The sequence below is a fragment of the Hyla sarda genome, chromosome 3 (genome assembly GCF_029499605.1).
Source record: "Hyla sarda isolate aHylSar1 chromosome 3, aHylSar1.hap1, whole genome shotgun sequence".
Taxonomy (NCBI): domain Eukaryota; kingdom Metazoa; phylum Chordata; class Amphibia; order Anura; family Hylidae; genus Hyla; species Hyla sarda.
In genome coordinates this window covers 193,332,980-193,359,499 of record NC_079191.1, presented here as the reverse complement: position 1 = coordinate 193,359,499, position 26,520 = coordinate 193,332,980, and the positions used below count along the sequence as shown (strand labels likewise).

The 26,520-nt window shown below is 39.5% G+C and overlaps 1 protein-coding gene across 6 annotated transcripts in view; it reads right to left on the bottom strand.

Moving 5' to 3' along the window:
• PRIM2 (DNA primase subunit 2) overlaps positions 1 to 26,520 on the bottom strand; it is a 145,984-nt gene that overhangs the window by 65,145 nt on the left and 54,319 nt on the right. For all 6 annotated transcript variants that reach the window (XM_056565793.1, XM_056565791.1, XM_056565792.1 and 3 more), the window contains one exon: positions 4,600 to 4,667. In XM_056565793.1, the coding sequence (XP_056421768.1) occupies positions 4,600 to 4,667 (68 nt within the window). The remainder of the gene's footprint in view (positions 1 to 4,599; positions 4,668 to 26,520) is intronic.

Sequence of the window (26,520 nt, the reverse complement as noted above, 5' to 3'; positions counted from 1 at the left end):
ATCTTCACCGGGAGGCCCTCTTCTCCACTCTGGGCCGGCCCCGACCTAGTGACGCTGCATTGACGCCACCGCGCAGGGACGTTCATGCACAGGGACATCACGGACGTCTGCTGCGCGTCGTGGTGAACGCAACGTCACTGGTCCGTGGCCGGCCCGGAGCGGAGAAGAGGGCCTCCCGGTGAAGATGGACAGCCCGAAACGACTAACCCTCCCCACCGGACGGTCCCTGCAGCATAGATGGCCGAAGATGGACGGCCCCGGACCAGCTCACCCTTCCTTCCCACCAAGAAAGCAGCAACTGGGGAGGTGAGTAGAGGACAAAAGGGGGGTCTGGATGATGACAAAGGGATTGACAGGCAGTGATGATGATGATGAAGGGGGGATGATGACGAGGGGGATGACGATGGGGGGAGGGGATGATGACAGGGGGGTTAATGACGGGGAGTGTTAATAACGGGGGTGGTTAATGACGGGGGTATGATGTATTTCCCACCCTAGACTTATAGTCGAGTCAATAACTTTTCCTAGGTTTTTGTGGTGAAATTAGGGGCCACGGCTTATATTCAGAACGGTTAATACTCGACTATATACGGTATGCTCTCCTCATTTACCATGTTAATTTCCTTTATGTATTTAAAAGTTTCTATCATATCCCCTTTGTCTCTTCTTTCTTCCAAGCTATACATGTTAAGGTCCTTTAACCTTCCTGGTAAGTTTTATCCTGCAATCCATGTACTAGTTTAGAAGCTCTACTCTGAACTCTCTCTAGAGTATCTATATCCTTCTGGAGATACGGCCTACAGTACTGCGCACAATACTCCAAGTGAGGTCTCACCAGTGTTCTGTACAGCGCCATGAGCACTTCTCTCTTTCTACTGCTTATACCTCTCCCTATACATCAAAGCATTCTGCTAGCATTTCCTGCTGCTCTATTACATTGTCTTCCTACCTTTAAGTCTTCTGAAATAATTACTCCTAAATCCCTTTCCTCAGATACTGAGGTCAGGACTGTGTCAAATATTATATATTCTGCCAGAGGGTTTTTACACCACAGGTGCATTATCTTGCACTTATCCACATAAAATTTCAGTTGCCAGAGTTCTGACCATTCTTCTATTTTGCCTAAATCCTTTTCCATTTGGCAGATCCCTCCAGGAACATTAACCCTGTTACATATCTTTGTGTCATCAGCAAAAAGACACACCTTACCATCGAGACCTTTTGTGATATCACTAATGAAGATATTAAACAAAATTGGTCTCCGTACAGATCCCTGATGTACGCCACTGGTAACAAAACCTTGCTCTGAATATACTCCATTGACTACAACCCTCTGTTGTCTGTCACTCAGCCACTGTCTAATCAATTGAACAATATGGGAGTCCAAGCTCAAAGACTGTATTTTATTGATACATCTATGTGGGACAGTGTCAAAAGCCTTACTAAAATCTAGATAAGCGATGTCTACTGCCCCTCCACCATTTTTTATTTTAGTCACTCAATCAATAAAATCAATAAGGTTTGTTTGACATGATCTCCAAGAAGTAAACCCATGTTGTTTTCATCTTGCAATCCATGGGATTTTAGATGTTCCACAATCCTATCCTTTAGTAGGGTTTCCAGTAATGTCACCACTATTGATGTCAGACTTACTGGCCTATAGTTGCTTGATTCCTCCCTACTAGCTTTCTTGTGAATGGGCACAACATTTGCTAATTTCCAATCTGTTATAAATCTGTTAACAGTTTTGCAAGCTCCCCACTAAGCTCTTTTAATAATTTTGGGTGTATCCCATCAGGCCCCTGTGACTTGTCTTTACTTTAGACAGCAAATGTAGAACCTCTTCCTCTGTAAAGACACATGCATCAAACGATTCATTAGTCTTCCTCCCTAATAGAGGTCCTTTTCCTTTTTTTTCTTCTGCAAAAACTGAACAGAAGTATTCATTAAGGCAGTCCGCTAGCCCTTTATTCTCTTCTACATACCTTCCCTCCTTCGTTTTTAGTTTAGTTATTCCTTGTTTTAATTTCCTTTTTTCATTTATATATCTGAATGTCTTATGCCTTTTTTCACAGACTGAGCTACTTCTGCCTGTGCTTTAGAAGTTCTCATAACTTGCTTGGCCTCTTTCTGCCCAATCTTGTAGATTTCCCCCTTCATTGCTCTGGGTTGTTTTATAATTACTAAATGCTAGCTTTTTATTTTTTTATGATTTTGGCCACTTCTGCTGAGTTCCACAGTGGTCTCTTCCTTTTTCTGCTTTTACTGACCAGTCTAATACAAATTATCTGTTGCCTTCAATAATGCATCTTTTAAGTAGTCTCATTTCTCCTGGACTCCATGAATTCCGTTCCAGTCTGATAGGGACTCATTTATGACTAATCAGTTTTAGAAAAGTCTGTTTTTCTAAAATCTAAAACTTTTGTTTTTGTGTGGTGTGACTCCGTCGCTGTTCTTATATTAAACCACACTGACTGATGATCACTAGATCCAAGCTTTCGCCGACCGTAATATCATATACTAAATCCCCATTTGTGAATACTAAATCTAAAATGGCCTCCTTCCGGGTTGGCTCCTCAACTACTTGTTGTAGAGATAATCCCAGTAGTGAATTTAGAATATCTGTACTCCTGCTAGAACTAGCTATTTTGGTTTTCCAGTTAATATCCCGAAGTTTGAAATCTTCCATAATGATAACTTCCCCTTTCGTTGTCATGTTAGCTATTTCCTCAACTAGTAGATCATCTATTTCTTTAACTTGGCCAGGTGGTCTATATATGACACCTACACAAGTTACTGTCTGATTACCAAACCACAACGTAACCCAAACTGACTATGTTGGCCTCACTAACTTGTATTAGGTTAGATTTTATGCTATCTTTCACATACAGGGCCACCCCTCCCCCTTTCTTGCCTTCTGTCTTTTCTGTATAAAGAGTACCCTGGTATGGTTATGCCCCAGTCATTCATCTCAAACCATGTCTCAGTAACAGCCACTAAATCTACATTCTCAGATGTCATTACTGACCCAAGTTAATTGATCTTATTACCTAAACTGCGAGCATTTGTAGACAAGACTCTAAGCTTGTCATTTCTTAACCTATGTGCTACTGACATGTTCTAACATTGTTTTGGGGCCAATTGGACTCATGGATTATCACTCTTTTGTCCCCCCTCCTAGTTCAAATACTCTTTAGCAAATTTTTGGAACTGTTCACAGTACATTCGTTCCCTTGAAAGAAAGATGCAAAAGATCTCTTTGTACAGTTCCTTTCTATCCCAATTAGAGCTATGATGAGACACAAAGCCAAATCCTTGCTCTTGACACAATTTACTATGCCATAAGTTGAACTCCTTAATGCACCTCTGTCTATCATTCTGAACGTTATGCATAGGCAGGAAATGAAACAGTGGATGCAAAATCCTGTACATCATTACCAAGTGTGATGAAAGATTCCTTCTCCTCTGAAACTTCATTGCAATGCAGGTCATTTGTCCCTAGATGGACAAGAACATCCACTTCCCCTTCCTGCTTTGCTTCTTTAACAATATGTCGCCTATCTTTACTAGCAGTAGCAACAGGTAGACCTCTCACAAAACCATTTTCCTTAAACTCCACACTTCTTATGATTGAATTACCCAGCTACAGCTACTTCCTTTCAGACTTCACTTTATCTTTTTTGTCCTTGGCTGCAGTCTTGCATACATTAGACATAGGAGTCGATGGTTCCTCACCCTCTATGCTTGAGCCAATATCCATGTTGCCCTTACATTCTGAAAGTGCTGCAAATGAATTATGGAGAACCAAAGATTGTGGGACATGCCTTCTATCAACAACTCTTATGTCTTACAGAACCTACAGTAACCAATCTGCCATTTCTAGGGGGCCTTTGTGGCAGTGGCATTGCAACAGTCCCAGCCTGAGTTTAACTGATAATTTAAACATCTCAGATTTCAAAAATGTAATCTCCTTCTGCAGCACAGAGAAATGTCTACAGATCTGACAGCATCCAAACCTCCAAAGAGTAGAACATGAAATAATTGCACAACAATTCCTGCACTGAAGTATGCCATTTTAAAGAGGAAAAAAATATAAAATAAATTTTACTTTTTAGATTGTATCCACCTCCAGCCTACCTACTGACTATGTCCTGCAGTATCTCTCCAATGCACTTAGAATAGCAGCAGCTAATGGAGGAAAAAAAAAAAAAAAAACATTTTGTTCCGAAGGCTGGGGCAGTGGAGTACCCCTTTAAGCAAGGACTACACTGCAACATTCAGTACTGAGCAATTTCAACTGTTGAGAGGCAGCTGCACTCCAAGAGATTGTATACAGTTTTTACTGCAGCTGTATTCCATAGATAAAATCAATAAAAAGCGCTACAAAATGTGAAATGTAGCCCTAGCCCTACAAGTATAAAGCAGAAAAGAGCAGTGTGAAGCTGCATCCTATAGGATATACTAGAGTTTCTAACCATAAATAACTGCATTTAAAGTCGGGGGACCTTAATAGTCTTGTCAATTATTCACTGTATAGACTCCCCTATTAGATTATATAGGTCTGCATCATCAAGATTTTGTCCTACACAATAAACATACCTGAGGTGACTAAGTAAAGGCTGCAGTCTTTCATCTGACTGGACTATTGGCAGTGACCGAGCTGACAGCTGAAAAAAAGAAAAATCTAAATTACTAAAACAAAATAAATAGCAGAATGTGTTAACTATGTATTAATGAATGCAACCACACTGAGCCTGTTTCTTGTGCTTACAACTACAATTGTTGTAATGACCAGATGTATCACACCTTTTTTATGGGTATAGATATGTTTCTTAAAGGAGTTATCCCAAATCCCAGGTTAGATCAGCAAGGTTAGGAAGCCCCACAGAATGAATGGAATGCTAACCGCTCATGTGCTTTATTCATTAATGGGAGCTACTGAATTTAGATCTTGGGTTTGGTGTCCATGCCAGAAGGCAGACCCCCACTGCTCAGCTAGTTATCCCCTACTTTCCAGATAGTGGATAACTTTTGATCATTTAAAACCCTTTAGCATTAAGCACAGATTATAGTTACCAGAAATCTGGCATAAGTCTATGTAAAAGATTCTTTAACCGATAGCAGTCTAAGGATGAGCCATCTCGTCCTACAACAGCAAGCTGTGTATGGTGCAGGTTTCTGACTCGAGCCCGAGCCATACCAACCGACCCCCAGCTGATCACTGTAGCTGATGGCTGCCTTAATAACTGACATGTGGCGATCTCCACGGCCAGCCCTTTAGACTGCAGCTGTCAAAATTGACAGCGGAGTCTAAAGGGACCTTTAACCAGTCCCTGGTGGTCCAGTGGGCTTACCTCTCCTGTAGTGTGGTTCGTGGCTCTGAGATTGATAGAGCCTAGCTGAGCCAGGCTTTATCAATCAAGCACAGAGCACACAGATCAATGTAGTTCAATAGAATTAAATTGATTTGTATAACGAGTTTACTGATTCCTCCCAATAGTCCCCTAAGGGGGCAAAGTGTAAAAAAAAAATTAAAAAAAATGGAATAAAAGCTTTAAAAAAAAAAAAAACACTCATTAAAAAAAAATAAAACACTCATTAACCCCTTCCATGTTAAAACTTTGAATCACCCCCCTTTTACCAAATTCCATAAGAAAAATATGTAAACATAATAAAAATAAACATCTGTGGTATTGCTGTGCGTGCAAATGTCCGAACTATAAAAATAAAAAAAAAATAAAAAATACCAAAGTCCAAAATTGCATATTTTTGGTTGCTTCATATACCCTAAAAAAATGTATAAAAATTTATGAAAAAGTCCCATCTAAATAAAAATGGTACAGATAAAAACTTCAGATAATGGTGCGTGTAAAAAAAATGAGCCCTCACACATCTCTGTATACGTAAAAAATTTAAAAGTTATAGGGGTCAGAAGATAAAAATTTTCAACATATAAATTTTGATGCATGTAGCTATAATTTTTTTTAGGTAGTAAAATAAAATTAAAGCTATATAAATTAGGTATCCTTGTAACCGTATGGACCTACAGAATAAAGATAAGTTGTCATTTTTACTGAAAAATGCACTGCATAGAATCGGAAGCCACCAAAATGTACAAATTGGCATTTTTTTTTTTTTTTTTTATTTTGCCCAACAAATATTTTTTTTTCTGGTTTCGCTGTCGATTCTGTGATAAAATGATTGATGTCATTACAAAGTTAAATTGGCCCTCAAGAAGAAAAAAAAAAAAAAAGGTGTTTTGGTTTTTAGTTGAGGTGAGGAGGAAATAACGAAAGTGCAAAAATGAAAAATGGCCCAGTCCTTAAGGGGTTCAAATTAATAAAGTTTGATAGAAGAAAAATAATGTGTAAAATACAGTATGTAAAAATACCAAGAACAAACACTTCTAATTTTGCATTAATAGTGGGTCTCAATATCACCTACACAACTTATACACATTTCTTTACCATAACTATACCCTCGAGGGTGTAAAGCTGCCATTTCTGCATATCTTGCATTATATAGCTGTAAAACTCTGCCATGAATATTAATAAAAAGAGGGGAAAAAAATAATCAAGGCCTGATGTAACTAATGTATTAAAAGTAGAACAAAACAGATTCTCTTTAAACCAAGCCTTGTTTTTTTAAACCATTTGTTTCTGTAACATTACAGCAATGCCAATATATGTGCAATTTTAGGTGGCATTCTAGCTAAAGAAATGTTGCTATTCATTTAAGAATTCTAGCAGACAGTATGCAATATACTATGGGGATATGTACAGGCTGGTCTATTCTATTCTCCAGTTCTCTCTCAGGAAATGGTAAAGACAAATCCACATGCTGGCAGCTAATGATAGTGATGCTGCTATTCATTGGCCTAGTGCTTGCTTCTATTCACTTTGTCTGTTACATAAATAGCAACAACCTAAATGGAGCGGGATGAATGGGCTTGAAAGATTATTCATATAAATGCATGTGCAGTGGTAAATAAGTAAATTATGCGAAACAATGAACAGTTCCCTTAAATCACCCTGTCAGGTTTCCCTCATCTGTGGGCAGAATAAGTTAGAGCTGGAAATGCTGGGCTCAGGAATAGTTTCTTTTGAGTCAGTATTTTTATGTAAAAAGATGTTGATATACTGCCTGATAGTCCAGCACTCCCTGCCCTTACAGAATGGATGACAGCTCTTTGTGCATACAAACTAATTGAAGACAAGCTATCAATCACTGTAGACAGGGAAAGCATTACTTTGTATGTCCACGTGTCGGATTTGCATACTGCAATTCTGCTGTGTATTTACTGCAGGATCCACAGTACAAATCCAGGCCTGACACTCCAATTTCTGACGAGGCTGTGCAGGTCGACATGCCATGGATCCCCAAGAGAATTCCAGGGACCAATTTGCTGTTTTCTCCAAATGGAATTTTCTGAAATAATGAACATGGCATATTATTCCTGTAGATTTCTTTCGAATGTGTTCAGAAGTTTGCCCTCCAGATGTTTAAAAATCAGGAAAGTAAGAACTGGGCCGCACGGCCAGCATGTAAACATGTTTCTAAATATAAAGCTACTGAATAATAAAAAATAAAAATAAAATAAAAGTATACCCCCCTCCTATACACTGCTCTCAGATAAGGCAGCATAGGAGAAGGGCTGCTTTAGAAATAAATCCAATTTAAAGTAATACTTTGTTATCGGTGAGTTATTTTTGACAAATTGTCGAATTCATGATTTTATAAAAAAAAATAAAAGAAACATTTTACTTTTCTGCCCTTTAATTTAGTGTGCGCACATAACTGAGCAATACAATACTTTCATTCAATCTGTTGGGTCTGAAGGAGCCAAAGATCTCATCTGTGCTGAAACAGATTTCAACTGGGAAATTTACTGCATGGCTGACCTTCCAATTCCACACCCTCTCCGAGTGAGGAGAATTCACACAGTACAAACAACTTCTGGAATAAACTGAAAATATCAACATTCATAATTGGTTATTTACAGAAAGTGATAAAGTGGCTGACAACATGCAAGAACAGACATTTCTGAACAGATTGGGCTAATTCAATACTCGTATCTGCACACAAAAGCAGAATTACAACAACTTTATTCCACATTATATTGCTCTTTCTGATCCTTACAATAAAATTCATTTTGTGGTGTCAAAGTTAGGCTGGATACGTGAAACTATATTTAATTAACCCCTTAAGGACACAGCCAGTTTTATTCTTGCATTTCCATTTTTTCCTCCTTGCCTTCTAAGAACCATAAGTCTATCATATTTCCATCCAAAGAGCCATATGAGGGCTTGTTTTTTGCGTGACCAATTTGTAATGACATCACTCACTTTAACATAAAATTTAAGGCAAGACCAGAAAATAAATATTTATTTGTGTGAGGAAATTGAAAAGAGGACCGCAGTTTTGCAAATTTTGGAGAGTTTCAATTTCACCCTGTACACTTTATGGTAAAACTTACATTTTTCTTCATTCTGTGGGTCAATACAATTGAAATGATACCCATGTTTACATGCTTTTTTTTTTTTTATTATTGTACTGCTTTAAAAAAAAAAAAAAAATCGCTTATTTTGTTTATTAAAAAAAGAAGGAAAAAAAAACACATTTAGGATTGCCCTATTCTGATACCTTAAAACACTATCATATTGCAAATATGTGACTTTTGAACAGCTTATTATGTTTACGTCGTTCACCGTACGGGATCATTAACATTATATTTTAATAGTTTGGATATTTACAAAATTCACAGATACCAAATATGTGTTAATTCTATTTATTTATTTAACACTTTTTTGGGGGGAAAAAAACAAGTAGATTTTAATTTTTGCTGGGGGAGGGGCTTATTACTGGCAGGTCCCTGGCAGCTGACAGCAGCCAGGACCCGCCGTGCACAAAGCGAGCCCAGCTCCTGTGCTCGCTTTATGTACAGGACAGAAATAGCACATTAAAGGGGTTATCCAGGAAAAAACATTATATTTATATATATATATATATATATATATATATATATATATATATATATATATATATCTCAACTGGCTCCAGAAAGTTAAACAGATTTGTAAATTACTTCTCTTAAAAAATCTTAATCCTTTCAGTACTTATGAGCTTCTGAAGTTAAAAAATATCAACAAGTTAATACATAGGGAAGAATTTTATAGAGTTCTCTCCAAAATAAAGCAGAGTAACAGAAAACTAACAAATTATGAAAGAGATAAGAAAAGAATACTATAATAATTAGGTTGCCATACAGTGAAGAATTATGGAATTTTTACCAAGGATTACATCTTTTTTTTTTTTTTAATCATTTGTATTAATATCCTGGAACTGCATAGCCAGAGCACATAACTAATGGTAAGAAAAAGGATTATAATAGTAAACAAAAAGAAAAAAAGATTAGAATAGTAAATACAATTAACGTGTAAAGAAAAAAGCCAAACATCTGAAATTACATTGAAGAAAAACTTAAAATGTAGAACTTTTGTAGAAATTTGTGCTACTCCAGGTGCATAGTTAATATGCCAAAACATTTCCCCCCTTGTGCATTAGGTATGTCTGAAAGGCGAAAGCCAAATTCATTAAAATTTTTCATGGTTGAGGAGAAGTCAAGATGATTTATTAAAACAAGTTTCTAAACACAATCTACTGTCAGGGAAAATTAATTTTTGTTATTAAGACAGTTGTAAGTAAAACCTTTAGTCAAGAATCATTAATTTCACCTTTGTAATTCCCTATAAACTCTTCTTATATAATTAGTGGCTACATTTCTGTTCACCACTGATACCATTGTGGGTGATGAAAACTATGATTTCATAACTGCTTTGAACTGGCTGGATTAAATTAAACAAAAACTAAAAAAAAATGTGTAAAAATAAATTGAGAGAAGTTGTCACTCCATGTTCTTAAATGTTAAAAAACAAATACACCATTGCTTGGTGCTGATTAGAGCCACAAAAATGTGCAGCATTTGGTTTCCCAGATATTGCGCATAAGATTTTTATGAAACTCAGCACCTCTTTCCACTCCATGTTCTTTCTTTATATAAAAACACACACAACCCATTTGTTTGTGCTGCAAAAACAGATGATTTCCGAAATATTGCCTGTTCGATTTGCCGAAAACCTCAACCCATGTTCTTAAATTGTAAAAACAAAAAACAATTTGTTTGTGCTGCAAAAAATGGATTTTTGTGTTACATAGAAACAGAGTGTGTCGGCAGATAAGAACCATTTGGCCCATCTAGTCTGCCCAATAATCTGAATACTATGAATAGTCCCTGGCCCTATCTTATATGAAGGGTAGCCTTATGCTTATCCCGTGCATGTTTAAACTCCTTCACTGTATTTGCAGTGACCACTGCTGCAGGAAGGCTATTCCATGCATCCACTACTCTCTCAGTAAAGTAATAATTCCTGATATTACTTTTAAACCTTTGCTCCTCTAATTTATAACTATGTCCTCTTGTGGTAGTTTTTCTTTTAAATATTCTCCCCTCCTTTACAGTGTTGATTCCCTTTATGTATTTAAAAGTTTCTATCATATCCCCTCTGCCTCTTCTTTCTTCCAAGCTATACATGTTAAGGTCCTTTAACCTTTCCTGGTAAGTTTTATCCTGCAATCCATGTACTAGTTTAGTAGCTCTTCTCTGAACTCTCTCTAGAGCAGTGATTCCCAACCGTGGTGCCGCGGGATTTTACCGTGATTTTTTTATTTTTTTATTATAATTTTTTTTAAATGTCCCGCCCCGGCCTGACGGCGCAGGGGGGGGAAGGGAAGTCTGCGTGCGCACTGCGCACACAGCGTCCCCCTGCATCTCCTGTGTTCCCCTCCGTCCCCTGCGTCTCCCATATTCCCCTCTTTACCCCTCTGTTCCCTGTGTCCCCCTCTCCCTTGCGGCGCAATGAGCCGAAGATGGTGCCCTGGGGGGGAACGAGCTGCACCTGTGCCGGACTCCCGTGCCTGCTGTGGAACTGCAAGCTGCGCGGGCCGGCTTGCTTAAGGTACCGTACCCTTTCCACCCCTCTGTTTACCTTCTCAAACCTGTCTAAACCGCCCCCCCGTCACCCAGGTCCACCCTCTATCCCCCCCCCCGTCACTCATGTCCACCCCCCTGTCAGCCATGTCCGCCTTGTCCACCTCAATGTCCATCTCTATCACCCATGTCCACCCCCCCAGTCACCCATGTCCACCCCCCTCCAGTCACCCATGTCCACCCCCACCGTCACCCATGTCCACCCTTCCCTGTCACCCATGTCCACACCCCCCGTCACCCATGTCCACACCCCCCCCATCACCCATGTTCATCTTCCTGTCACCCATGTCCACCCCCCCATCACCCATGTTCATCTTCCTGTTACCCATGTTCACCCCCCCATCACACATGTCCCCCCACCTATCATCCCCATCACCCATGTCCACCCCTCCTCTCATCCATGTCTGCCTTGTCCACTCCCCTGTCCATCCCTGTCACTCATGTTTACCCCCGTCTACCCCCGTAGTCTACCCTGTCACCCATGTCCACCCTCCTGTTCACCCATCTGTCCCTTTGTTACCCCAGTCCATCCCTCTCTGTCACTTCTGTCCCTCTTTTACCCCCTTGTCCACCCCTCTGACCCCGTGTCTCCCCTGTCCACCCTCCTGTCACCCATGTCCACCCCCTGTCCACACCTCTGTCACCCCTATGCCCCGTCACCCATGTTCACTCTTCTACACCCATCTATCACCCTTGTAAACCTCCCTACACCCCTCTGTACACTCCTCTACACGCTTGTCACCCATGTACACTTCTCTGCACCCCTCTGTCACCCATGTACACTTCTCTATACCCCTGTCACCCATGTACACTTCTCTACACCCCTCTGTCACCCATGTAAACTCCTCTATACCCCTCTGTACACTCCTCTACACCCGTCACCCATGTACGATCCTCTACACCCCTGTCACCCATGTACGCTCCTCTACACCCCTGTCACCCATGTACACTTCTCTACACCCCTCTGTCACCCATGTACACTCATCTGTCACACATGTACACTCCTCTACATCCCTCTGTCACCCATGTACACCCCTCTATACCCCTGTCACCCATGTACACTCCTCTACACCCCTCTGTCACCCATGTACACTCCTCTACACCCCTCTGTACACCCATGTACACTCCTCTACACCCCTCTGTCACCCATGTACACTCCTCTACACCCCTCTGTCACCCATGTATACTCCTCTACACCAGTCACCCATGTACACTCCTCTACACCGCTCTGTACACTCCTCTACACCCCTCTGTACACCCATGTACACCCCTCTATACCCGTCACCCATGTACACTCCTCTACACCCCTCTGTCACCCATGTACACTCCTCTACACCCCTCTGTCACCCATGTACACTCCTCTACATCCCTGTCACCCATGTACGCTCCTCTACACCCCTTTGTACACTCCTCTACACCCCTCTGTACACTCCTCTACACCCCTCTGTCACCCATGTCCACCCCTCTGTCACCCATGTAAAAAAAAAAAAAAAAGAAAAAAAAGTTTGGGGCCTAATAGGTTTGTTTTGCAGGTTTAACGGTGACGAATTGTGTGTGGAAGAAATCGTGATGATGGCCCAGACCAGATGGAGAAGAGAAGGCAACGATGCAAATTAGAGAAGACGTCATTGGTGAGTTGCTGTATAAAGCAGCACTTTAAACTACATACCCACTGATAAATAGATATAGTGCATTGCGTTTTTTACTGTTTTTCCTTTTTTTTTTCTTCTTGCACGTCAACCTCGTTAGCGGTGCCCCGTGGAAAAAAAATTTCCCGAGGTGTGCCCCGAACCGAAAAAGGTTGGGAAACACTGCTCTAGAGTATCTATATCCTTTTGTAGATACGGCCTCCAGTACTGCGCACAATACTCCAAGTGAGGTCTCACCAGTGTTCTGTACAGCGCCATGAGCACTTCTCTCTTTCTACTGCTTATACCTCTCCCTATACATCAAGCATTCTGCTAGCGTTTCCTGCTGCTCTATTACATTGTCTTCCTACCTTTAGGACTTCTGAAATAATTACTCCTAAATCCCTCTCCTCAGATACTGAGGTCAGGACTGTGTCAAATATTCTATATTCTGCCCGAGGGTTTTATCTTGCACTTGTCCACATAAAACTTCAGTTGCTAGAGTTTTGACCATTCTTCTAGTTTTCCTAAATTATTTTCCATTTGGCGGATCCCTCCTGAAACATCAACCCTGTTACATATCTTTGTGCATCAGCAAAAAGACATACCTTACAATCGAGACCTTTTGCGATATCACTAATGAAGATATTAAACAATATGGGTCCCAGTACAGATCCCTAAGATATCCCACTAGTAACAAGACCTTGCTCTGAATATACTCCATTGACTACAGCCCTCTTATCTGTCATTCAGCCACTGTCTAATCCACTCAACAATATGGGAGTCCAAGCTCAATGACTGTAGTTTATTGATAAGTCTTCTATGTGGGACAGTGTCAAAAGCCTTACTAAAATCTAGATATGCGATGTCTACTGCCCCTCCGCCATCTATTATTTTAGTCACCAAGTCAAAAAATCAATAAGATTTGTTTGACATGATCTTACTGAAGTAAACTCATGTTTTTCATTTTGCAATTCATGGGATTTTAAATGTTCCACAATCCTATCCTTTAGTAGTGTTTCCATTAATTTTCCCACTATTGCTGTCAGACTTACTGGCCTATAGTTGCTTGATTCCTCCCTACTGCCTTTCTTGGGAACGGGCACGACATTTGCTAATTTCCAATCTTCCGGGACGACTCCTGTTACCATTGATTAGTTAAATCTGTTAACGGTTTTGCCAGCTCACCACTAAGCTCTTTTAATAATTTTGGGTGTATCCCATCTGGCCCCTGTAACTTATTTGTCTTTACTTTAGACAGCAAACGAAGAACCTCTTCCTCTGTAAAGACACATGCATCAAACAATTCATTAGTCTTCCTCCCTAATGGAGGTCCTTTTCCTTCTGTAAAGACTGAACAGAAGTATTCATTAAGGCAGTCGGCTAGCCCTTTATTCTCTTCTACACACCTTCCTTCCTTTGTTTTTAATTTAGTTATACCTTGTTTTAATTTCCTTTTTTCATTTATAAATCTGAAGAGTGTCTTAACCCCTTTTTTTCACAGACAGAGCTAGTTTTTCTTCTGCCTGCACTTTAGAAGTTCTTCTAACTTGCTTCGCCTCTTCCTGCCTAGTCTTGTAGATTTCCCCATCTTCATTGCTCTGGGTTGTTTTATAATTACTAAATGCTAGCTTTTCGTTTTTTTATGATTTTGGCCACTTCTGCTGAGTACCATCTACATTTTTTTTTATTTATTTATTTTTTGTGTGTGGTGTGACTCCTTCACTGTTCTTATATTAAACCACATTGACTGGTGATCATTAGATCCCAAGCTTTCGCCTACAATATCATCATATACCAAATCCCCATTTGTGATTACCAAATCCAAAATGGCCTCCCTCCGGGTTGGCTCCTCCACCACTTGTTGTAGAGATAATCCCAGTAGGGAATTTAGAATATCTGTACTCCTGGCAGAACTAGCTACTTTGGTTTTCCAGTTTATATCCGGAAGACTGAAGTCTCCTAAAATGATAACTTCTCCTTTCATTGTCATTTTAGCTATTTCTTCAACTAGTAGATCATCTAATTCTTAAACTTGGCCAGGTGGTCTATATATCACACCTACACGAGTTACTGTCCGATTACCAAACTGCAACATAACCCAAACTGACTATGTTTGCCTCACTAACTTGTATTAGGTTAGATTTTATGCTATTTTTCAAATATAGGGCCACTTCTCCTCCTTCCTTGCCTTCTCTGTCTCTTCTGTATAAGAGAGTATTCTGGTACGGATATGTCCCAGTCATTACTTTCATTAAACCATGTCTCATTAACAGCCACTAAATCTACATTTTCAGATGCCATTATTGACCCAAGTTCATTGATTACCTAAACTGCGGGCATTTGTTGACAGGACTCTGAGCTTGTCATTTCTTAACCTCTGTGCTACCGACATGTTCTGGCATTGTTTCGGGCGGCAATTGGACTCATGGATTTTCACTCTTTTGCCCCCACTTCCTAGTTTAAATACTCCTTACCAAAGTCTTGGAATTGTTCACTAAGTACATTCATTCCTTTGAGAGAAAGATGCAAACCATCTTTTTTGCACAGTTCCTTTCTATTCCAAGTAGAGCTATCATGAGACACAAAGCAAAATCCTTGCTCTTGACACCATTTACTAAGCCATAAGTTGAACTCCTTAATGCGCCTCTGCCTATCATTCTGAATGTTATGCACAGGCAGAACTTCAGAAAATGAAACAGTGGATGCAAAAGCCTGTACATCCTGTGTTGCTTGGCATCATCTGGGCATGGTCCCCAGAAAGGAGGCATGTCCCGACAGTTTTAAAAAAAAAAAAATCCCAACATATTTACTATGATTTCCACATAAAATGTGGTGGATTTGAGCTCTAGAAAACCCGACAGCTCAGAGCTGGTTATAAAAAAAAAAAAAAAAAAAAGGGAATTAAAACCTAAAAAGAAAACAGCGTCACGTGCATTTGATTTGCTGACACCTTACTTGGCCCAGATTTATCAAACTGTATGAGAAAAAAAGTCGAGAGATTTTTCTACAGTGACCAATCACAGCTCAGCTAACGAGCTCTGGTAAAGTGAAAGCTGAACTGGTTGCTATCAGAAAATAACTCAATTTTTTCTCTCGCACAGAAAGGAGGATTGTGCAGCTATTTATTTTATATCTGCCTCCCCACAAGGGCCCTGTGTAAGGCTTTTTATGTAATTTATTTGCTATAGGTTTTAATAAATCCATTTTGCTATTATCATTTGAAGCACGGTTCCATATTTCTATATTTTGTATAAATTCATCATGTAACAGTTTTTCTGGTATTAGTCTTGAGGTGATGGTTCCTACTTTTTTTTTTCTCACACAGTTTGATAAATCTGGGCCCATAGGTTTTGTGCTGATTTGTAAATAAAAGGAAAGCATATTATTTGAGATATTGGAAAAAACGTTCAGAAGTCTCACAGATCTGCACACTGACCATGTAAACTGGCTTGTATGCAGAATTTATCAATTGGTGTGTGGCACAAAGAATGAGAAATCCTCTGGGATGTGCTGTTTAAAAAGCCATGCATTTTGCACCACTGTATACAGCAGCAGAGCAGGCCCTGCCAGCAGAGTACAGTATACAACTGTATACTGTACAAGCTTTGCCCATGACTATACAGCCGCAGTTACAGAAAGGCTGTGCAGGAGGTATACATTGCATACCACCTATCCAGCTTGGAAAGAGTCAAGGAGCGATACTCTACAACAATCCTAAACTCTTTGGGGACAGACAGATATTTATAACTATATACTGTTGATAGTGCCCACCCACTGCTGGGCTGAGCACTCTGTTCTGGCCCAGCATTGAAGGGGTTAACTTGCAATGCTTATCACTTACTATCAAGAAGTTAAGCTGCATTTGGACAGTCTAGCATCCTAAGCTATTCTATTCCAAAATAAAAATTAATTGGAAAATAAAATCTGATGAACGAATTATAAGTCAATGGACTAAATTTAAAACATACAATGAAGAAGGTATTGTATCTTTACCCCTTAGAAATCAGTACTCTGGCACAAATACCAATTGAAACACCACCCTTTTCCAGTTAAACCCCAACCACTATTTCGGACCACATTGTAAACATAAAAGTCCAAAGAACATCTGTTTTACTTGTCAAACAACTGCCATTAAACTCAACTGGAAACCACCAGTCAGTTCACATATACAGTCATTGTTGTATATGTTGACACCCCTGAATTTTTTCAAGAAAATGAAGTATTTCTCACAGAAAAGGATTGCAGTAACACATGTTTTGCTATACACATGTTTATTCCTTTTATGTGTATTGGAACTAAACCAAAAAATGGAGGGAAAAAAAAGCTAATTGGACATTATGTCACACCAAACTCCAAAAATGGGCTGGACAAAATTATCGGGACCCTTAATTTAATAATTTGGTTGCACACCCTTTGGAAAAAATAAATCATTTGCTTCCTATAACCATCAATAAGCTTCTTACACCTCTCAGCCGGAATGTTGGACCACTCTTCCTTTGAAAACAGCTCCAGGTCTCTCTTATTGGAAGGGCGCCTTTTCCCAACAGCAATTTTAAGATCTCTCCACAGGTGTTCAATGGGATTTAGATCTGGGCTCATTGCTGGCCACTTCAGAACTCTCCAGTGCTTTGTTGGCATCCATTTCTGGGTGCTTTTTGACATATGTTTGCGGTCATTGTCCTGTTGGAAGACCCAAGATCTCCGACACAAACTCAGCTTTCTGATACTGGGCTGTACAGTGCGACCCAAAATCCGTTGGTAATCTTTAGATTTCATAATACCTTGCACAGATTCAAGGCACCCAGTGCCAGAGGCAGCAGAACAACCCCAAAACATCATTGAACCTCCACCATATTTCACTGTAGGTATTGTGTTCTTTTCTTTGTAGGCCTCATTCCGATTTTGGCAAACAGTAGAATGATGTGTTTACCAAAAAGCTCTATCCTGGTTTCATCTGTTCACAAGACATTTTCCCAGGAGGATTTTGGCTTACTCTAGTTCTGTTTGCCAAAATGTTGTCTTGCTTTTTATGTCTGTCAGCAGAGGGGCCCTCATGGGTCTCCTGACATAGCATTTAATTTCATTTAAATGTTGATGGATAGCTCGCGCTGACACAGATGATCCCTGAGCCTGCAGGTCAGCTTGAATATCTTTGAAAGTTGTTTGGGGCTGCTTATCCACCATCTGGACTATCCTGCGTTAACACCTTTCATCAATTTTCTTCTTCCGTCCACGCCCAGGTAGATAAGCTACAGTGGCATGGGTTGCAAACTTCTTGATGATGTTACACACTGTGGACAAAAGCAAATCTAGATCTCCGGAGATGGACTTGTAAAATTGAGATTGTTGATATTTTTCCGCTATTCGGGTTCTCTTCTCCTCTTTCTGTTGTCCATGCTTAGTGTGGCACACAGACACACAAAGACTAAGTAATCTTCTCTCCTTTTTATATTGCCCACACCTGTTACTTGCCCCAGGTGAGTTTAAAAGGAGCATCATATGCTTGAAACAATCTTATTTTTCCACAATTTTGAAAGGGTGCCAACAATTTTGGCCAGCCCATTTTTGGAGTTTGGTGCGACATTATGTCCAATATGCTTTTTTCACTCCCTTTTTGGATTTGTTCCAATACACATGTTCTTGAAAAATTTCAGGGGTGCCAACATTTACGGCCAGGACTGTACAATAGTTTACTTTTACGCCCATATTTTTTATGCATGCAAAGTTAAAGGACATCTGCAGCGCAAAACACTTACCCCCTATCCACAGCATAGGGGATAAGTGTCTGATCGTGGGGGGTCCGAACACTGAGTCCACCCCCCCCCACCCCCCCAATCTCCTGCACGGGGCCACGGCTCTCCCATGCAGGAGGCGTGCCGGCCGCAGCGTGACGCAGCAGCTGACACACCTCTCCCATAGAACTGTATGGGGACAAGGCGGGGAGGGGGGCGTAACAGTCGACCTCTCAGGTCGACGCTACGCGCATTAGCGCTCACACTGAGCGCCAATGCCGGGGCCCTGTTTAGGAGATTGCGGGGGGGGTCCCAGCGGTCGGACCCCCTGCAATCAAACACTTATCCCCTATACACTGCAGTTGTCATTCAAGAGAATTAATTGTTTTATTAGTATAATAACAGTTTTAAAATGTCAGGTTCTTGGAAGCTTATTTGTATATATTGCAGAATGTTTTTAAATCACAAAAAATGTTTTGTCTGTAAACTGTATATTAGAATTTGCTGTAGTAAAAAAAAAAAAAAAAAAAAAAAAATCCATCTGAGAAGACTGTCCCGAAAACAGTTCAAATGTAAGAAAAAGAAGGCTGAACATTTAAGACTTATTTTGGCTATAATATAAACTGTTGCTTTAAGGTTTGAAATGAGTTCTAAAATACTGCGATGCACCTAGCTATAAAAGGGTTTTTTCAAGAATTTTACATTAATTGTCTATGACCAACATAGGCCATCAATGTCTGATTGGCAGAGAACTGACAACCCAATCAGCTGGTGGGCAAGAGCTGCGGCACATATACAATGAACAGAATCAGATGGCTCCATTAATTGTGTAGTGGCAGTGCCGGGTTACAGCAGCTCAGCTCAAATTGAAGTGAAAGGAGCTGCATTGCAGCAAATCGGCACCATCACTACACAACGGACAGGGCCATTCGCTTCTGGCCCTGTGGCTCTGCTGAACAGCTAATCCTAATATTAGATGTAGATCATCATTGTAAAAGACCCTATCACAGTTCTGTGTTCAGAAATTGTGATATATGCAATTCAAATCATTTTGTATGAAAACTGTTAAACAGGCATAGACTATGAATGTGTGTTTCTCCATTCTTTCCATCACAATAACAATGTATAAGAAACAGTGTGTTCCAGTCTGTAAATGCACTTTGTCATCTTTTCCAGGAAATCAATGAAGTAACATGTCAGGCACTTTGCACTGTTATTGTGCATATACTTCACCTTCGCATCTCTCAGGAACTTTGCCTCTCAGAGAGCGAATGATTGAATGCTAAAGCCAGTCTCCTTGACAATCCAACACTATAGGATTTATCTATCTTTGAAAAATGTGTGCAGGTTCTGCAAGATGTGATGCTACTCTTTCTGACAGTAAAAAAAGACATTCCCAGTTATCTTGATTTAGTCTCCCCACAGCAGCCCTGCTGACCCAGCACTCCTACTAATAAATGTACTAGCCCACTCAAACGGCTAAAAGCTGCATGATCCAAACTCCTTTCAGACACAGAAGGAAAAGAAAACCAGTGGACATTCCAATATTGCTCCAGAAGCAATACATTAAAGCAGTCTAACATCATCTTGTAAGACTCATCCTGATAATGATCAAAGAAATGCCAATAGTGTGAAAATAGTCTAAGGGCTCATTCACACTTATGGATCCTCGCACATCGCAGCCTGTCTGCTCCTAGTGGCAGCTTGCCGCTATGAGCAGGCACAGAGGAGGCAGCACTGTAGGGTCCATCGTCAGTGGATCCGCATCGTAAAGTATGTTGCAAATTTGTCAGTGTGAATAAGCCCTAAGGGTATATTCACACTACGGAACCTCCACGTGTAATTCAGCTCAGGTATTCTGCTAAACTGGCATATGAGGTGAATGGGTCTTCCATTGACCCCTTCACAGTGAGGAATTTGAGTGGTGGACGATTCTGCAATGAAAGTTCACCTGTCAAAAGAATGAACATGTTCATTCTTTTGGTGGAATTACTAGTGGACTGCATTACAGTCAATTGTGACTGTGCAGGTCTGTACTGTCCTAGTGCCTAAGGATTTTGGCAGCCACTGCTCAGATGGAATCTCCAACCAGGTATATCTCTTGCCAAAAACAGTCCAATTAAACCTAAGGGCTTGTAAAAGTTCTACAATATCATAAACTGCTGTATTCAGGCAAATAGTCTAAATCCCCCAATTTTCTTACCCTCTCTCTTCAGCTCCATGACACTTGCTGCCCATGAATATGCTGTGTAAGCAATGGGTAGTGGGGGCCTCCCTACCAATAGCTATCTGAAATGTATCATTGTGTTCAGAACTTCTGATAACTACCAATAGCAGGATGAGCTGCGTCTTATTAATTTTACCATACTGTATATTGTGAGCATTGCATAGGATCTGGACAAATCTACACAGAAATAAACATTCATTGCCAGCATCTGGCAGATTTATCACTTTTCTATGTACATGTATTAGTTATCTGTCCATTTCCCCTTAATATTTCTCATTGTAGGATGGCATTTTAAAAGATTTTGACCCAGTGCCCTCAAGTTATTTTAAAGGGGTACTCCGCTGCTCAGCGTTTGGAACAAACTGTTCCGAACACTGGATATGGGACGTCATAGCCCCGCCCCCTCAATGCAAGTCTATGGGAGGGGGCGGGGCGTGACGTTATGATGGGGCGGAACTATGACTTCACGAGCTTCCGGCGTTGGCTCCAGAGTTCGGAACAGTACCCCTTTAAGTTAGGATTTTCCCAGAATATTCTAAGTTGAAGCACAGTACTACAAACGTGGGGGGAAAAAATATTTACAACTGTGCTATAATACAGCTATTCAGACTCTACTGTGGTTGACCCCCTGAACTAGGAAATCAACCTGCACAAGGTTAGTTCTTTCATATAGACAGACGCTAGAAAGTCACATTTCAATTAATAGCACTGAATGAAACATATTTCACAGGATATTTTCTTTCACTGCTCCAATGATATATTATGCAGCGGTATGCTAATTGAATTCCTGCTGCAAAGGAAAAAACACCTTTTGGACGACTTCTAATCAAGTTCAACCAAATGTATAATAGTCAAAGGACAAAGTTGTGTTAATCATGTTTTATACTGCCCTGCCAAAGTTATTACCTTACTAACCTTGTGTATGCATGTTATTATAAAAACCATCCATCTATGTTACAATGAATTACTTTGGTTTAGCACTGAAGAGATAATACCTGGAATGAATTTCAAGTGACACGACTCTCATTAATCACTATTTTTTTTGACACCAACGTTTCAAAGCAGAGGCTTCAGAATATCTTCTGTCAACGTGACACTGTGGAGATGCTATGGAGCGGGTTCCCCCTTTCATTTACAAAAGGTACACACATCTTTTGTATGCACAGAGCAGACTGAACTAGTACCAGGAGATATATTACTTGATTTGCATACAGAGACTTGACCTCCTCCCTCTTAAGCATATGCTCAGATTTTATTATGATATACTTTATAGATAAAATCTACACAAGGTAAATAAAACTATATAGACTGCACACATTCATAAAAATACACAGGAATCTTCCCTCTATTGTGAGCAGATGCCCGTTCCGTTGTGTCTGCCCATGGCTGGATTTTAACCCTTTGTTTCAAGATAAGTGGTGTCAGTGCTGTTTGCCAGTCACTCGTACTGTCCTTGCCATAGAAAAAACTTGCTTTTTTTTTGTTGTTTTTTTTGTTTTGTTTTTTTATCAGAAATGCACACTGGTGAATTTTTTTTCTGCCAAAAAAAAAAAAATTGCCTTATTTCTGCTTCAGCTGCAGATAAAACTGGAATGTCGCAATGTATGAGTTTCTTTTTTTTCTTTTGCCTGAAATATAAAACTGGTATGCTGACATATAGACTAAATCATATAGTCTAAAATTAAAGTAGTTGTCCAGTTATTTTTCGAAAAATTCCTTTTTTTTTTTTTAAAAACATCACCGATTCTGTCCACAGGTTTTGGGCAGCTCAATTTCATTCATTTTAATGGAGCCGAGCTGCAATACCAAATTCAACCTGTGAACAGGAGTGGTGCTGTGGGAAATATGCTGCGGATTTTGCTATGATAAGGTCTAGAGGTGGGCCTACGCGTCACAGTCACGTTGGTGCGCTGGGCCAGTCTCCAAACCTTACGCCACACACAGGGCTGCAGTGGGGTAGCCCTGTGTGTCTGCTCATAGAATCTGCAGAATATTTTTCGCTGTATTAGCGGATCTCCCACATTGGGGATGCGGTATGTGTAACCCTACCTATAAACTCTTAACAAAGGTCCTGCACTCACTGTGAGAATAAGACTGAGGCTCAGATATATACAGGGCTGAGACAGCTGTCACTAGTAATGTAAACACACAGATAAGGTGACCAGCCAAGGCTCATACAATCCCCTGCTGACACTTTCCTGCTACGAGCAGAGAAAGTGAATGATATCACCAGCTCTAGTGACCACTGCTTCTAGAGCACAGAGGTGGTCCGTAACCTAGACAGTAAGCTGTCAATAAGGTGAAAAAAGTTCATATCTTTAAAAAGGATGCAAGAAAGTTAATTATAAATTTGCAAAAATATGTATTTTGACATGCACTACAAGGTTAAATAGGATCTTTGGGATAGGAATCAAGATTTTCATTTGTTTTATTAAAAGTATACAAAGACAATTTCTCACATAAAGTGAAATGCATGCACAGCAATTCCTTAATACTGATATCAGAATTGTCTCTTGGGTGCCATGGCATCATGACTTATAAGGCTAGGGTTACAATGAGACTGATCTTTAACTACTGAGTGACAGTTGGCTGCAGTCCACAAGATTGCATACAAATCTATATATTACTGTAGGTTTCAGCTCAATAGCTAACAATCTGTAGCACTACACAAAGTCTCCATGTAGCTTCAGCCCTAAAAGGGGCAAACAGTATATACTCCCTTTAGCCATAACATTAAAACTTATAATTGTAATAATAAAACAGATCCCCTTATGCACGAATCCTATATCCCCACCTAATGCCCGACGCCTATACTGCTATATACCTACCACCCACTGATGTCAAATATTAGTCATTGTCCTGGCCCGTAGGTTATCCAAAGTGTTCTACACAAAGATCAATCTGGCTTTACCAGAAAAGTAAATCTCCATAAATATCAAGAGACTATACTTTGCCGGTGGACCACTTGATGCTACCTAGGTGATTGATTGGGAGTACTTATGACTGGCATTGGCAGTGTTTGGGTTGAGCCCGCAAATAAAATTTCCTGGCTAAAACTTATTATATGAACAATTAAGAGCCAGGCTATGGATAAAGAGTTATCTTTCAGAGTCCTTCAGAAAAAGGCAGGGGCACCAGAAAGTACTCCTTCCGTCCAATGCTTTTTGCACTGGCCATTGAGCCAATAGAGGACATTAAAAAGGAACATTGAGGCGCAGTCTGGTTTACATGAGGACATCTAGAAAATTATAATATAATATAATATAATATAATATATATATATATATATATATATATATGCAGATGATGCCCTGCAATTCTTGGTTAAGGCTTCTAGATCACTACCAGTGGTTATTAATATCATTAGCTCCTTTGGACGGCACTCAGGCCTAGTCATTAAATTAACTGACTTAAGGCTGGATATCCACACAGCTATTTTTGTCACTTTGGCAGTTTAAAAATATATATAAATTTTTAAACCTGCCATGTGGATACCCAGTCTTAGATCAATTAATGACTAGGCCCGAGTGCTGTCCAAAGGAGCTTATGGTATCCATAGCCACTGTTGGTGATCTAGAAGCCTCAACTAAGAATAGCAAGGCATCATCTGCATATAATGCCACTCCAATAACTGCCAAAAGGAAACCTAGCCTAAGTCTGCATTATAATAAGTAGAGGTGGATAATTGAAATTTTGAAGGCTCAGGTATAAAAAAAAAATGGAGCAATTCAGATACTTGGGGGTTGTATTGTTTTAATCTATGAAAGATTACTAAGAATTGAACCTGCTCCCTACTTTTCCAAATGCAAGTAGAAATCGGAGGTTTCAGTTTACAGATTCTTTATTTCGGTAGTAGGAATAGTGACTCCTTCAGATAAGGAATACACTATTACTGTTAACATGTTGTGTGCAAGGTATACTATTCTCTTTTTAAGGACAAATTTTGAAGAGAAACCTTCACTGGACTGTTAGGGTCTATTCACACGTACATTTTTCTGCAGATTTGATGTGCAGGATTTCAAGCTGTGTTCAGTTTACATTGAAATCTGTAGCAGAAAATCCTGCGCATCAAATCTGCACAGAATACTGTACGTGTGAATAGACCATTGAAGTTTGGGTGACAACATATTTTGTTCACTTCAATTCTCTATTTGTTCTGAACAACAGGTTGAGGGACCCTCTTGTAGATAAAGTTTGTATTTTGTATAATTAATTATTAAAATATTTAATAAAAAAAAAGAAAAGAAAAAAACACTAATATTTTGCAGGTTCACTCTTGGGAAAACCACAGATATAAAATATAGCATTTATTTATACAGGCATGAAACATATATAGTGTCCACAAAGTTAATCAATTATTAAAAAGCACCGTACCAAGCCAAATAAATATTGGCCAAACATTGTGGTCACAGTGTTTGGCCAATATTAATTTGGCTTAGTACGGTGCTTTTTAATAATTGATTAACTTTGTGGACACTATATATGTGTTATGCCTGTATAAATAAATAAAAGCTATATTTTATATCTGTGTTTTTTCCTGGTTTTTGTTTTCCTCATATACACAGATAATTCTAATCAATATACTCTCCTATTTTGCAGGTTCACTTTTGTCAGCAAAAATACTCTGGCCTTGAAGGCATGGACAAAAACCTGGCATGGTATGTTAACAGCAGATCCTATAAAAAGGGTTTGCATTTTCCATATGGATTTGTGATAATTTAAATAATGCATTCAGCAGCTAATAAGTACTGGAAGGATTAAGATTTTTTAATAGAAGTAATTTACAAATATGTTCAACTTTCTGCCACCAGTTGATTTAAAAGAAAAAAGGTTTTCACCGGAGTACCCCTTTAAGGACGGACCCATTTTTTACCTTAATGACCAGGCTCTTTTTTTTTTATTTGACATGTGTCCCTTTAAATGGTAATAACTTAGAACGATTTTTCGGAGTGTGATTCTGAGATAGTTTTTTCGTGACATATTGTACTTTTTATAAGTGGTGCATTTTTGTTGACACATGCAGAAATCTTTGTGAAAAACTCCAAAATATTGTGAAAAACTGGAAAATTTCTGATATTGTTCTTTTTTTTTATGACGTACGCTGTGCGGTAAAAGTGATGTTATATTTATTCTGTGGATCAGTACGATTATGGTGATACCCATTTTATATCACTTTCTCTGTTCTTTTTCCTTTTCTGAGCAAAATTCTTTTTCTGCCATTCATTTCCAAACAGCTGTAACTTTTTAATTTTTCGTCCGACGCCATTGAGTAAGGGCTTATTTTTTGCGGGATGAGCTGTACTTTTCATTGGTATAATGTTTGCGATACGTGCTACCTTTTGATCTTTTTTATTCTATATATTCAAATTGTACCAAATTTGTCCAATTTTGCGCTTTTAATTTATTTTTATATTTTACGGGGTTCAGCATACAGGATAATTTACATTATAGTTTTATAGTAAACGTCATTACGGACGTGGCAATACCTATTATGTATATGATTTGTGTTTTTGATTAGAGATGAGCGAACTTACAGTAAATTCGATTTGTCACAAACTTCTCGGCTCGGCAGTTGATGACTTTTCCTGCGTAAATTAGTTCAGCCTTCAGGTGCTCCGGTGGCCTGGAAAAGGTGGATACAGTCCTAGGAAAGAGTCTCCTAGGATTGTATCCACCTTTTCCAGCCCACGGGAGCACCTGAAAGCTGAACTAATTTATGCAGGAAAAGTTATCAACTGCTGAGCCGAGAAGTTTGTGACGAATCAAATTTACTGTAAGTTCGCTCATCTCTATTTTTGATCTTTTTTGGTGATAATACAGAGCTTTTTTTTTTTTTTTTCTTTTTTTTTTTTTACACTTCATACTTTAACCCCTTAAGGACCG